General features: G+C 46.7%; 1 protein-coding gene across 1 annotated transcript in view; it reads right to left on the bottom strand.

Annotated features, from left to right (window-relative positions):
• The window catches only part of WHSC1L1 (Wolf-Hirschhorn syndrome candidate 1-like 1), a 125,680-nt gene that overhangs the window by 40,004 nt on the left and 70,589 nt on the right, over positions 1-15,087 (bottom strand). Inside the window, exons 10-13 of the mRNA XM_018572617.1 lie at positions 13,016-13,135; positions 11,673-11,799; positions 6,047-6,244; positions 3,138-3,311 (exon numbers count right to left, since the gene is read on the bottom strand). Of these exons, the coding sequence (XP_018428119.1) occupies positions 3,138-3,311; positions 6,047-6,244; positions 11,673-11,799; positions 13,016-13,135 (619 nt within the window). The remainder of the gene's footprint in view (positions 1-3,137; positions 3,312-6,046; positions 6,245-11,672; positions 11,800-13,015; positions 13,136-15,087) is intronic.

Here is a 15,087-nt window from a genome sequence, read left to right as displayed (position 1 = left end):
CCCCCCCACCCTTATTGCTGCCTGTCTCTAAAAGGAAACTAATTAAAGAAAACCCCCATCAAGGGAGAGAATTCACATAAAGCTACAATACAAGCAGATGTCACAAATAACTATTTTGTTCTGTCAGTAGCTATGGCAGCATTTCCCCTAACAATGAGTCCTGTTTAGCACAGCAGATTTAAGAAGAGGGCTCCGGCCTCATACAGCATTTAAAGTGACACTAAACTCAGGAGTTAAATCTTAAAAATACATTACAAGTACCTTAAAGTGGACCTTTCCCCATAGGTTTAAAATAACAACAAAGACACCTTTAGAAATGTTTAGTGATGACAATCTACAATCACATACTTCTAGATGATTGCCTTTGTATCCTTTGGCTTTGTATCCTTTGCATTCCTTATTTCTCTTTTCTTCCCCAGTCGCCATGTTTACTAAGGGCAGATTACAAGCTCACCCTTCACTTCACATGCACATCATCTCAGGGGAGCAAAATGCCTTTCCCTGAGATCTCGTGAGATTACAGATGAGATTTCCCAGCAATGCTCTTCTGATGTCAAGGCAATGCCAGTGTGCATTGCTTTGCCAAACTGAAGTAATTTGCCTTTTCAAAGCAGGAAGTGAATGCTCTGCAAGTGTAAGTATTTCACAATCACCTGACATGTCCATGTTCTTATTAATCATCATACATAGAGGGGTGCATTGATAGAATTTGATGTTTGAGTGTGAAGGTCCGCTTTAACTATGAACAACAATGTATCTTATTTGTGTGTCACTCGGCTGTAGATCCTCCAATCATCTCTGAATTGGTGCTGACACTGTCCTTCCTTCTGGAGGGGGGCTACTTTACGGAGCATTTGGGTGAGTACAAGTACTCGCTCAAATACTCAGCATCAGCACCGATACTAATACTAATATCGGTGCATCCCTATTGGAGGGGGGCTACTTTTGTTCCCCATGGTCCCTGTGTGTGTGTTGTAAAGTAGTCACCGCTCCAAGCTCACTCCCGGGATGGACTACAATTTCAATACAAATTGGTAAACTAAACGTGAGATTGTAGTCCATCGCGGGAGAGAGCTTGGAGCGGTGACTACTTCACAACACACACAGGGACCATGGAGAATAAAAGTAGCCCCCCTCCAGAAGGAAGACAGTGTCTGCACCAATTCAGAGATGATTGGAGGATTTACAGCCGAGTGATACACAAATACGATACATTTTTGGTAATAGGTGAAGTACTTGAATGTATTTTTACCTCCTAAGTTTAGTGTCACTTTAACATATTCAAGGTTAAATTGTAATTCCAGCCAACACTTTCTGTTTAGCTTTGGATAGAGTGAACAAGGGTTAGACCCTATCTGCATCCCCATCCCTTCTTGTCCCTGTTAAGCCTCCCTAAAATGAAGATTTCCCTAATTCCCTGTCCCGGTATGGTGTCACCAGAACAAAAAGTGAGGGGAAATATCTGTAACAGGGGAATAATATATTTTAGTAGAGCGTGTAGAGACGCTCATCAGGATTCTATTGCTATCTAGGTCACGGTTGGACATTGTCCATCGCTCCCTGTCCCCAGTGAGATCTCCCCAAAAGAAAATCCTACAACAAGAATAACCGGATACAAAATTGTAACGTTTCCCTACGCCACCCAACACACACAGACACATTTTTGGGGGAGGACTTACATCTTAAGCAGAGGGCCATAAGTCACATAAACACCGCTACAGAACATTAAACAAGGAATTATGGGCAACAACCCAACTTGCATGGGGAACTGTTCTTTGAAATAACCCCCTATGACTTTCATGAGGAACGTCTTCACCTCATAATAACTTACAAACCTGAAGCCATCTGCCTTTCATATTTCCCTCCATGGAAGGTCACACTTCTCCTATATCTACATTGGCCACCTTGCCTTTCTTCAGTGAAACACTGGGCACTTTTGTATCCATTGTTTACCTGTTCTTGCCTTTCTTTTCTTATTCCTAGTTGAGCATTCGCTCTCACTTACTCTTTACATGCTTTGAGGAACTAGCTGGCAAGATTGTGGATGCGGTGTACGTGTCACCTCTGGTTTCTACACATGGTGAGGAGCTCTAGAGTATATGGCTGGTGTGAAGAAAACAGGCTTGTTGCTTCCTAATAACTCCTACTCTGGGTCCCAAAGCCTGGAGGATTTGTAGGGCTTTGGGTGAGAATAAGCCTCCATTGGTAGCTCCATGTCTTATCTGGTAGCAAGACCTCATTTTTAGGGCCCATTCACACCAGATGCAGTGCCTTCCGGCCCGATTCTATCCAGAACGCACTGCCTCGCATTGCGGCCGGCTCACTTTTTTGATTGCACTGGACCGGACCACAGGCATAATGTGCCTTGCGATCCCATGTGGCCCATCGCATTGCGGCCGGAGGGCGTTGCTAGGGTGCCATTTACTTCAATGGCCCGCCACGCCCCCTCCTGCCCTACAAAAAAGTGAGCAGGCCGCAATGCGAGACAGTGCGTTCTGGCTAGAATCGGGCCGGTGCGCACTGCTTCTGGAGTGAAAGGGCCCTAAGTCTTAGCTGTGCACAGGCCTTTATATATGTGAGCTGACTGATGCTCAGGGCTCTCTCTCTGCTGTGGGAACCTGCTGCTGGGTGAAAAGGCTGAGTGCTAACAGAAAACTAAAAAAAAGTACAAGTACTGCCTGTTAGTTTTGCAGAACCCATTAGGGGGTCACTCTGTTAGTCAGGAAGTGACCTGAGTTTGGTTAGTGTCTCAGACAAGACTATCTGTTTGTCTCATGCTATGGACTTGCTGCACAAAGCCCTCCTGCACTGATGCTATGCTTGTTTGCTGTCTAGCTTAATAAAATTGCAGGATACACCTGCATGGACTGTTCCTGGGAATCCCTGTCTTGTGCATGGTTCACTGCTGCCAATTCCAGCCTGTCCCCTTGCTAATACCAGCCTGTTGAGCCTCATCCCCAGACAATATGTAAAAATACTGTGTTTGAAAGCATATCTTCCCCAGTTCTCCACCCCGCAGAGTGTAAGTTATACATGTTCTGGTGCCTTACCCATTCTGTTACATCTGTTAGAAGAGTGATCCCGATATTACCCAGGAACTGCATAATAAAAATCATCACACAACTCACATTGCTTACCTCGAGCACAAACGAAGCAGAAGCTCACGTTGACGGCAGAGGAAGAGTGCCCACTGCGCTTGGAATGGTTGCTGCAAATGATGAGGCTACCAGTGAGGATGAGGCTGCCCGCAGCCACGCAGTTGTCTCCACTGTGATACGCCACTGGGCACCGCACACAGCGTAACATGCGCCCTGCAAAGCATAAAACCACAATGAAAACCTTGTATGTTTGCCTTCTGCTGCTTCTTATAAACTGAAACTTAGCTGCTTAAAGAAAACATATACATTGCCCATGAAGGGCAAAAAACAAGTTTGCTTTAATGCCCCCTCACCCCAGCAGCATATACTCACCTGCCTTTGCTTCCACACCACTCCAATCAGTTGCCCAAAGCAAGGAAGGCAAGCTCAGAGACACTGTAATTAGAGCTTGCACAAAGCAGAGGACTCTCTCCCTGCCCCCATGTGACAGAGATGAGCCATTCACCAAGCACCAGTGCTGTCAAAAAAGGGGAGGGTCACATGTTTCTCTATAGCCCTGAGTGCTGAGTATTTTCAGAACTGACTGAACACAGCAGAGGCAAGTGCAGGAAAGGTGAGAATGTGCTGCTGGGGAGGGAGCCATTAAAGCATAGGCAATGCATATGTTTGCTTCAGAAACAACAGCCGTGACCTCCCACCCACAGTCCTATCGCCTGCACCCAAATGCCCGGTACTGCAATGCTGCGCATTCCATTGCAGTGTGACTTGGGTCATGACTTAATGACCAAGGACAAATGTGGGTCCTGAGGATACACAGGTTGGGAACCACTGCAGTAGATCATTATGTGGTAAATGTGTAACCTTTATGTTCTGCATGATTGGAATTACACTCTAGTACAGTGGTTGCCCACTTGTAAGGTATAGGAGGCCGCACATATTATTGAGAGTCTGCAGGCTTACCAGAGGGAATGGCCAGAAACTGTGCACATGCTACAGATATGTGTAGAGACATGTTGTAGGACAGCCTTTCTCAACCAGAGTGCCATGTCACCTTGGGGTGCCTTCTGGCTTTCTCCACGGTGCCTCAATATTTTTAGAACAGGGTCCATGGAGTAGATGGGCCGGCTGCCAGCACCATGAAAATGAATTACTATAATTTAAGGAGGGATGGAACCATACAGAAAAGGATGGAAGTTCACTTCTGTCCAGGCCTGCTCTGCCTCTGACCCTCTGCCATGTTGCTGCTGCTCCTGATGTGATGGGATTTTAACGCATACTGTTGACAGGGCTACTTGTTTGGTTGCAGGCTGGCTGGCAGGTTGAGGCTGGGGAATTTTTGTGTTTTGTATTGATGTGATGGTAGGACACGGTGAAGGGATGTGATGGTAGGACATGGTGAAGGGAGGTGATGGTAGGACACGGTGAAGGGAGGTGATGGTAGGACACTGTAAAGGGAGGTGATAGTAGGACACGGTGAAGGGATGTGATGGTAGTACACGGTGAAGGGAGGTGATGGAATCACACGATGAAGGGATGTGATGGTAGGACACGGTGAAGGGAGGTGATGGAATCACACGGTGAAGGGAGGTGATGGTAGGTGATGGTAGGACACGGTGAAGGGATGTGATGGTAGGACACGGTGAAGGGATGTGATGGTAGGACACGGTGAAGGGAGGTGATGGTAGGACACGGTGAAGGGATGTGATGGTAGGACACGGTGAAGGGATGTGATGGTAGGACACGGTGAAGGGATGTGATGGTAGGACACGGTGAAGGGATGTGATGGTAGGACACGATGAAGGGATGTGATGGTAGGACACGGTGAAGGGATGTGATGGTAGGACACGGTGAAGGGAGGTGATGGTAGGACACGGTGAAGGGAGGAGATGGTAGGACACGGTGAAGGGAGGTGATGGTAGGACATGGTGAAGTGATGTGATGGTAGGACACGGTGAAGGGATGTGGTGGTAGGACACGGTGAAGGGAGGTGATGGTAGGACACGGTGAAGGGAAGTGATGGTAGGACATGGTGAAGGGAGGTGATGGTAGGACACGGTGAAGGGAGGTGATGGTAGGGCACGGTGAAGGGAGGACAAGGTGAAGGGATGTGATGGTAGGACACGGTGAAGGGAGGTGATGGTAGGACACGGTGAAGGGAGGTGATAGTAGGACACGGTGAAGGGAGGTGATAGTGGGACACGATGAAGGGATGTGATGGTAGGACACGGTGAAGGGGGGTGATGGTAGGACACGGTGAAGGGATGTGATGGTAGGACACGGTGAAGGGAGGTCATGGTAGGACACGGTGAAGGGAGGTGATGGTAGGACACGGTGAAGGGAGGTGATGGTAGGACACGGTGAAGGGATGTGATGGTAGGACACGTTGAAGGGTGGTGATGGTAGCACACGATGAAGGGATGTGATGGTAGGACACGATGAAGGGATGTGGTGGTAGGACACGGTGAAGGGATGTGATGGTAGCACACGTGAAGGGAGGTGATGGTAGGACAGGGTGAAGGGATGTGAAGGGGGAACTCTGATATGAAAGGGGGGTTCTGATTGAAAGGGAGGCTCCTGGTGTGAAGACCACTCATGATGTGAAGTGTTTTTGCCTTGGGTTCCCCCTTAAAAGCCATACCAGAGCCTTATCTTGGTTCTGTTATGGATATTGGAGGGTGCACACGTCATTTTTTACATTTTAGCCAGGGGTGCCTCGAGATTTTGTATACATTTAAAGGGTGCCATGGCTGAAAACTGGTTGAGAAACGCTGTTGTAGGAGATAGTCAGAGGCTGGGAACATGTTACATGAGACTGCTAGAGATCACTGCTCACTGATCAACACTCCCACTACTGACTGCTGGGGCCACATGGCAAGGTCCAAAGGGGCTCGAGTTGGGAACCAGGGCTCTAGAAGCTGCATGAACCATCTGCATGAACCTCTGTTCACCTTTACAGGCTCTGTACATGTCCTTGTCAGCGCTGCAAGAGCTACAGCAGTGGTGCGGGCACCGGAAGCCCTTCGAGTCGAAGACCGTTCCTGAATACTGGCGGGCGCAGGCTTCGTGGTAAAATTTCCCACACGAAGGTACGGAGCAGCGCCTGACACTGGTACTGGGGATCTTGCAGGAGAAACAAGTGTGGAGACCTGTGGAAGACATAAATAACAATTTCAGGAGTCTGCATGAAGCAACCAGAATGTTTACCTTTGCCTGAGCCCTACCATGTACCAAGTGGCAACACAGATGTAAGACTGAACTCCAGGCAGATAACACAAATATCCAGTTTATGGAGATATGTATTCATTGAACAGTCCACTGTACTAAATAAGCAACCAGTGTAAGTACATGACTCTGACCTGGTATCAGCCCCCTGCACAGAAGAACGCAGGCCTGGGGGAAAGGAGAAACAGCACAAGGAGACAATCAGTTGTGCTGCAGTGCTCATGTGCTAACAAATTACATGCTGATAGGAGAAGAGATCAGAGGGACAAATAGATGAGCTCATCAGTCTGCTGCTTCTCCTTCAATGTCCAATCACAGGCTGTAGGCAGAGACTAAACCAAGCAGAGAAAAGTCAGGTCTGCTGGCTGGCTGTGCAGGGTGGCAAGGCTGTGTAACTCTTACAATAGACAGAAATACAAATTCTTTGGCAGATACAACAGCTTTCATATACACCGATCAGCCATAACATTCTGACCACTGAGAGGTGAGGTGAATAACATTAATTATCTGATTACAATGGCACCTGGAAGTGGGGGGGAATATATTACAATGACACATGGAAGTGGGGGGATATATTACAATGGCACCTGGAAGTGGTGGGAATATATTACAATGGCACCTGGAAGTGGTGGGAATATATTACAATGGCACCTGGAAGTGGGGGGAATATATTACAATGACACCTGGAAGTGGGGGGAATATATTACAATGGCACCTGGAAGTGGGTGGGGAATATATTACAATGACACCTGGAAGTGGGGGGAATATATTACAATGACACCTGGAAGTGGGTGGGGAATATATTACAATGACACCTGGAAGTGGGGGGAATATATTACAATGACACCTGGAAGTGGGGGGAATATATTACAATGACACCTGGAAGTGGGGGGGATATATTACAATGACACCTGGAAGTGGGGGATATATTACAATGACACCTGGAAGTGGGGGGGATATATTAGGCAGGAAGTGAACATTTTGTCCCTGAAGTTGATGTGTTGGAAGCAGAAATATTGGACAAGTGCGAGGATTTGAGTGACTTTGACGAGAGCCAAATTGTGATGTCTAGATGGGTCAGAGCAACTCCAAAACTGCAGCTCTTGTGGGATGTTCCCGGTCTGCTGCGGTCAGGACCGACCAGAAGTGGCCCAAGGAAGGAAAACCGGTGAACTGGTGACAGGGTCATAGGGCAGCCAGGGCTCATTGATGGACGCGGGGAGTGAAGGTTGACCTGTGTAGTCTGATCCAATAGAAGAGCTACTGTAGATCAAATGGCTTGGTGCCAGATACCACAGCATACCTTGAGGTCTAGTGGAGTTGTTGCATCAACGAATCAGGGTTGTTTTTGGCAGCTAAAGTAGGACCTACTCATTATGGTCAGGTGATCATAACATTATGGATGACCGGTGTATGTATTTAGCTGTCAGCCTGGAGTTCATGCTTATGTGAGATTATCTTATACATGTTAAAGAGTTGGTAATGAACAGCATTGGAACAACAATTGGTAGCAACACAGTGTCCTCTTTCACGTTGGAAAACGTGATCCATTCACATGTAGCAAAACATTTGCATTGTAATAAAAGGGTTTTCTTTATATCATAGCGGTGGATTATGGGGAACGCAAAAAGATGTCATAATATATAACTATACGAGGGGAGGCCAATAAGTTCTTACCATCACCATGATCTCGATGTGCTAGGGATCTGAAATTTATAGGTTTATAGGTGGATATCTTAGTAATATGCATGCCGCCAGTTGTTGTTTTTGTAGGTCGTGGTGAATCATAGTTAGAACCAAGAGAAATGGAGTAGGTGTCATGCCGGACAAAGTTGAATACCGAGCCGTGATTCCTCCATCTTCAAGAGAAATCTGCCCAAATAATCCATGAAGAGATGTCAGCTGTGTATGGAGAGGATTGTCCATCATATGAGACTGTCAAACGATGGAAGAGAGAATTCAAGTGCGGTCGCACAAATATACAGGATGACCCAAGGGAAGGTCGTCCGTCAACTGCCACAGAACCAAGTGTGGTGGCGAAAGTTGAGCTCTGTATTCAACTTTGTCCGGCATGACAACTGCTCCATTTCTCTTGGCTCTAACTATAATTCACCACATGTCTGTGAAGGTTCTCATTCATCCAGGTCATGGTATATCCAACCAGCTTTCTCAATTCTGAATGGAGAAAGCTGGTTGGACGACCAGTGAAACGTCTTCAAGAAAAATACCGCAAGCCCAGTTGCCTTGACTTATTTTTTACAGATATAATTTACCACGACCTACAGAAATAAAAATTGGCATGCATATTACTACGATATCCACCTATAAACCTGCAAAATATCAGATCCCTAGCACATCCAGATCATGCTGAGGGTAAGAACTGATTGGCCTTCCCTCGTACCAACTGGTATGCACTCCCGTGTATACACTATCATGAAAGTTCTTCTTCAGCACTGACCTTTCACCCTATACCATAAAATCACAGACGCATGCAGCGCTGCATATTCACAGGAAACCCTTTCCACTCCCGTTTTTTGCAGTAAACTTACACTTTGATTCTTTTTTTTTTAACTACCGCCTATTCTGAGGCACTGGTGACCTAGCCCTGGCCTCCAAGCTGCCCCCCTGGGCAACATCACCGGTGCCTTTCTGAGAGCTCTCGAAGGCGAACTAAGTGATCTTATGAGATCTCAGGAAAAAAGTCCATTCGAACACAAGACGTGCCAGGAAGAAGAAGCCGGCAGCCGATCATGTAATATTTAAAATGGCAGCACGAGATTTTGAGCATGGGGTGGACAGAGCCATGGGATTTGGGAATTCTTTACTATGGCAAGTAAACATCTGATTCTGTATGGGTTTCTTTAATTACAAGTTTAGCTCTTTCTTTAGACCAATAATACAAATATTACATTATAAAGAGCCAATGTTGTAGCTGGACTTTTATATGAAATATTTGCAAGATATGGGAGCAGTCATTTCCCTCTATGCTCCTCCATCTAAGGTTTCAATCAAACACAGCAAGCCTAAAGGCAGGCAGCTTCTGCTAAGTTCTTCCTTTAGCTAACCCATAGTGTTCTGGGAATCCTTTATCATGTATAATTGTTTTTAAAACAAAGATTGTATTTCAATTGATATTAAAGTCAAAAGGTTTCTAAGCAATTTCAAATGCTGATGAAATCGCTTACAGTGGATGCTGCTCCTTGACATTTAAAACTCTAACAGGGTCATTCACAAAAGGGTGAAGAGTTTGGAGAAGGCAGGAGAAGTGAACAATCTAGGCCAGGGGTAGCCAGACTCCAGGCCCTCCAGCTGTGGTGGAACTACAAATCCCATGAAGCATTGCACGATTCCCACAGGCATGACTCCCGGAGAGAGATGCATCATGGGATTTGTAGTTGCACCACAGCTGGCAGGCCGGAGTTGGGCTACCCCTGATCTAGGCCAAAATAGCTGATTTGGAAAAATGCTCCAATTCAGCTCACTTTCCAGTTCAGCTATGTCGTCCTATATTGTTCACTTCTCCTGCCTTCTCCAAACCCTTCACCCTTCTGTGAATAGCCCTGTAAGTTTCCTGCAGAATCAGCTGGTCTGAGCACTGGCCCTGATATCCTGTTTTAGGGGGCCCCTTTCCCTTGCAGAGTCTTTCCCTTGCAGAGTCTTATGGATCCACCTTTGTGTGTGCTAGTAAGTTGCGTGTGTCTCCATGAACACACAGGCACCGCAAGGCAACTCACTCTCCTCCTCCCTGCTCCTTTCTCTCTTCTCCGAGCCAGTAGATGGACAGCTGCTCTGTCCTTGTGATCTTGTGCAGGACAGGAAGTTCAGGGAAGCTGAGCAGAGAGAGAGTTGGAGCTGTTTGGAAACATGATGACTGTAAGTGCTTGGAGCAAAAGTGGAAAGAAATACTTTGCTGGGTAATGTAGACTCACCGGCCGCTTTATTAGGTACACCTCTTCAACTGCTCGTTAACACAAATATCTAATCAGCCAATCACATGGCAGTAACTCAATACATTTCAGCATGTAGACATGGTCAAGATGGTCTGCTGAAGTTCAAACCGAGCATCAGAATGGGGAAGAAAGGGGATTTAAGTGACTTTGAACGTGGCATGGTTGTTGGTGCCAGACGGGCTGGTCTGAGTATTTCAGCAACTGCTGATCTCCTGGGATTTTCATACACAACCATCTCATAGAGTTTACAGAGAACGGTCCGAAAAAGAGAAAATATTTAGTGTGCGGCAGCTCTCTGGGCAAGACTACCTGGTTGATGTCAGAGGAGAATGGGCAGACTGGTTCAAGCTGATAGAAACTCAAATAACCCCTCGTTACATCCGAGGTATGCAGAATTCCATCTCTGAACGCACAACATGTTGAACCTTGAAGCAGATGGGCTACAGCCACAGAAGACCACACCGGGGCCACTCCTGTCAGCTGAGAACAGGAAACGGAGGCTACAGTATGCACGGGCTCAAATTGTAAAATAGAAGATTGGAAAACCGTTGCCTGGTCTGATGAGTCTCCATTTCTGTTAGTGACATTCGGATGGTCGAGTCAGAATTTGATGTGAACAACATGAAAGCATGGATCCATCCTGCCTTGTATCAACGGTTCAGGCTGGTGGAGGTTTCACATCATAGCCGACACATCTGCAGCAACTGCGTGATGTCATCATGTCATTATGGACCAAACTCTCTAAGCAATGTTTTCCATCACCTTGTTGAATCAATGCCACGAAGAATTAAAGCAGTTCTGAAGATAAAAGGGGTCCAACCCAGTACTAGCAAGGCGTACCTAATAAAGTGGCCGGTGAGTGTATCTTTGTTTGATCTGGACTCATTATTGAAAAAGGTTTGAGGAGTTGAATACTACTGTAAAAAAGTAAAAAATTGATTTAAAAAAACATATATATAGAGCGATCTTCAGGGGTGTGCAGGTGTGTAAATTACTAAGGCTGGGTTCACACCTAGGCGTATTGAATATGCACGTTTGTCACGTTTTTTCCTGCGATTTGCAGTAAAAAAACACGCGAAAAACTTGCGTTTCCGTGGGCTACTTGGCTGTATCCCAATGGAAACGCGAGACCAAAACGCCCCAAAGAAGTACATGTACTTCTTTGGGCGTAGGCCGTTTTGTAGCACGTTCAGACGGGCTGAAATACGCCCAGGTGTGAACCATACCCATAGGAAACAATGGGATTTCTGTGTTTGAGCGTTTTGCAGAGCGTTCGAACGCGCTACAAAACGCCCAGGTGTGAACCGGGCCTGAATGTTGCAAATGTAGCATGTGAAACAGTAAACCATTGTATATCTATTTCTACTCTGCGTTTAAGACAGAATCGGAGACGTGGACATACCGGTCTTGCACTCCATGCAGATGAACTTCCCATCTGGCAATGCATCCATGCCCAGACACTCCATGTGGAAGAGACGAGAGCAGTCCCCATCGCAAGACACCAGCGACTCCCCATAACTTTCACAGATCTGGAAAGGTTATTTGTAAATGATTTCTGCCATCAAATATAAATGTACAGCATATACAACAAGTCATACTTCACTATACAGGGGGGGTGGACAAATGAATCTGGAATTCGGGAGCTAGTCTGTCCAAGCCGGGAGCCAGCAGGATTGTGTTACAGTAGAACCGGACAAATTTTGCCTAATGTATGGCCAGCAGGAGGCTCCAGGGGCCGGCCTAAGAGCCAGTCGGCTCCAAGTATAACTTTTTCTTTTAGCACCTAGGCAAAAACGAGCACCTGCAGGGGGGGGGGAGGGGTGGCCCCACTGCAAGGGTTAAGAACATTTTTGCCCAGGGTTCTGCTTTAACCACTTCAAGACGAGGTGTTTATAAATTCACTTTGCCAACAAACAAATGCTCCCTGTAAAGAAAAGAGTTAAATCTCTGGACAGTTGACACATCATAAAAACTGTGGCCGACTCTGCAATAGAATGCTCATTTGTCAAGGGGATACTCTTCTAATAATAATAATAATTCAACACAGTTAACAATTGCTATTTGGGCTGTGAAATCTTGCTTTCTTACTTCCTCTGTTTAATACACGCCCACTAAAATGTATCTATAATAATATAACACAAACTGAGATGGCATAGTACTCTCTCCAGTTATGAATGGACAAGAAGCCTCTGTACTGCTTGCACCATTCAAGAAATGAGTAAGTGATTACTATGTCCCCCAGTTATGAATGAACAGGAAATTATGTATAGCACTTCCTGTTCATTCATAACTGTAGACATAGTAAGCTTACTATGTTCTCAGTTATTTACAAACACCGGAGTGATCAGTACTGATCCTCCGCTTGGCATCCTAAAGCTCTGACCCCTACCTGCTATCTATCCTGACAACCCAACTTGGCATCGTGACACTGCCCTCTCTTCCCTGCTGGGTGCTGGCTGGCAGCTGGATCGGCTCTGTGTCCCTCCCAATCCGCAACGCCTCTGCGGATACAGGGGTAGGAGGGGACACAGACCGCAGCATGCAGCTGGCTCCCAGCGCGAAAGAGAGAGCTGAACGCAGCGCCCCTAAAAATGTGGCACCCGGGGCAACACCCCTGACCTGTCATGCTGTGGTGAGAAAAGGAAAGTATTTTCTGTAAGTGGTCTCTACGGACCAGTTTGGGAAACACTTAATTAGCTCTTTGCAGAACTTATGGATTATAAACCAAGCAACTTCCATACATACCTGGCACACCGTGTCTCTCTTGCTTGACCACCGAGATACGCTGGAATCTACCGACTGCACATCAGAGGCATCTGCGTCTGCATTGGCCGATGGGCTGTCCGGCTGCTTATCAAAGCTGATCTGTGTTCAGAAGACCAGACATTACAGAAAGAGTAATTCGCAGCCCATTGTGCATGCAGTAAATGTAAAAGACACAAGCAACAGGGGTATTTGGGACCATTTCACTGATACAAGAGCTGGCTATACAGTAATTGGGGGAGTTAGCCGTGGTACCTATATTCCTTGCTGCATGTGAATGATAAGAATCTGGCTTGTTGCCGTGTTTTTTGCTCTACTTCCCTTTATTATAGTGCAGGGGTAGACAACCTTGGCACTCCAGCTGTTTTGGATCTGCAAATCCCATCATGACATTACCTCTGGCAGTCATGCCTGCGGCTGTCACAGTCTTGCAATGCCTCCTAGGACTTGTAGTTCCACACCAGCTGGAGTGCTGAGGATGCCTACCCTTGTTTAAGTAAAGTAACATATATCAGAATATTCAATGAGGCAGAAGCCAAGAGGAAGTGCAAAAGGCAATAACTCACTGCAACAAGCTTCCAGATTCCTACTATGAACACACTAAGGGGTGACTTGTGATCGTCTGCTATAGGTTTCTGCACCTCACCATTACTCCTTGCACTGCTTGACTGAATCAGCCTGTTTTCTTTTTGCCTTGAATACATCCCATAATATCACAACTATTAGCTATGAATGGCCGGCTTTATGGTGAAAACAGCTTTACCAGGAAGAAGGCAACATAAAGTGTGAGGTCATAACTTACCCTTTTTACTCCCAACAACAACCCAGATCCCCATGAAGTCTAATTCACTACTTCACAATGTCCCCACCCAAATCTCCCAATACAGTGTCAGAGTTACCCAGCGGCAGGCCTGGCCATATCCACCTAAGGGCTAGTTGACACCAGCCACAGTCTGTTCCAGCCCCATTGGGGCCGGAATGCACTGGATCGCATTGGGGCTGGCTCACTTTGTTGTGGAGCGGGAGGGGGCGTGTCGGTGCATTGAACTCAATGGCACCACAGCCATGCCCTCCGGCCGCATGGGAGCGTGTGGCACATCAATGTCTGCGTTCTGCTCAGAAACAATGCTACAAGCACTATTTTATCTGACCGGACCGGAACGCAGACATTGATGTGCCACGGTTTCCCATGCGGCCAATCGCACTGCGGCCAGAGGGCATGGCTGCGGTGCCATTAAGCTCAATGCACCACCATGCCCCCTCTTGCCCCACGACAAAGTGAGCTGGCTGCAATGCGATCCAGTGCGTTCCGGCCCCAATGTGGCCAGAACGCGCTGTGGCGTGTGTGTGATCGAGTCCTAAGGCCGAATAAGAAAAAAAGCACTTGATTCCCCCATGGGGGCATGCCCCCAGCTGGGCTATTGTATTCCGACAGTGGTGGCTGATTGGCTGCACTCACTGTCTGGCCAATCATTTTTGAAAAGAGGGGTGCTGATGGGACAAAACACCGGCCGAAATTCAACCAGTATATGACCGGCTTAAAAGAGAACTACAGACAAAGCTTTATTTGGCTTTAGTTTTCTTTTGGGTCACAGGAGGACATTAGTAAATGTCCTCTGTGACCCCAAACTCAGCAAATAGCTACTGCCTGCCATATGCAGACAGTGTAGAGCCAAACTGCAGCCAATGATTTTACAGCAGATACATTGAAGTTCTTCCCTTGGCACCCTGTTCTCCCCTCTTCCAGGGCACCTAGTCGATGTCTACATTGGATAATATTAGGGAAGGCTGCTGGCAGAAGAAGCAGAATGAGCTGTGCTAAAATGAAAGTGTTTGTGCTGTGCAGTGTAGGATGAATTACTCCACAGTGCCTCCAGCTATAGAGGTCAGTGAGGGACTTTTTAAAGCTCATTTACTGCTTGTTAAAAGAGAACTAAAGCCAAACCTTTTTTGCTTTAGTTCTGTTTTGGGACATTTACTAATGTCCTCCAGTGTCCCAAATTCAGCAAATATATGCTGACAGCACAGAGCCACACTGCAGCCAGGAAGGATGC

The sequence above is a fragment of the Nanorana parkeri genome, unplaced genomic scaffold (genome assembly GCF_000935625.1).
Source record: "Nanorana parkeri isolate BGI_ZX_2015 unplaced genomic scaffold, ASM93562v1 scaffold2086, whole genome shotgun sequence".
NCBI classification, from domain to species: domain Eukaryota; kingdom Metazoa; phylum Chordata; class Amphibia; order Anura; family Dicroglossidae; genus Nanorana; species Nanorana parkeri.
This window is presented reverse-complemented; position numbering and strand designations above follow the sequence as displayed.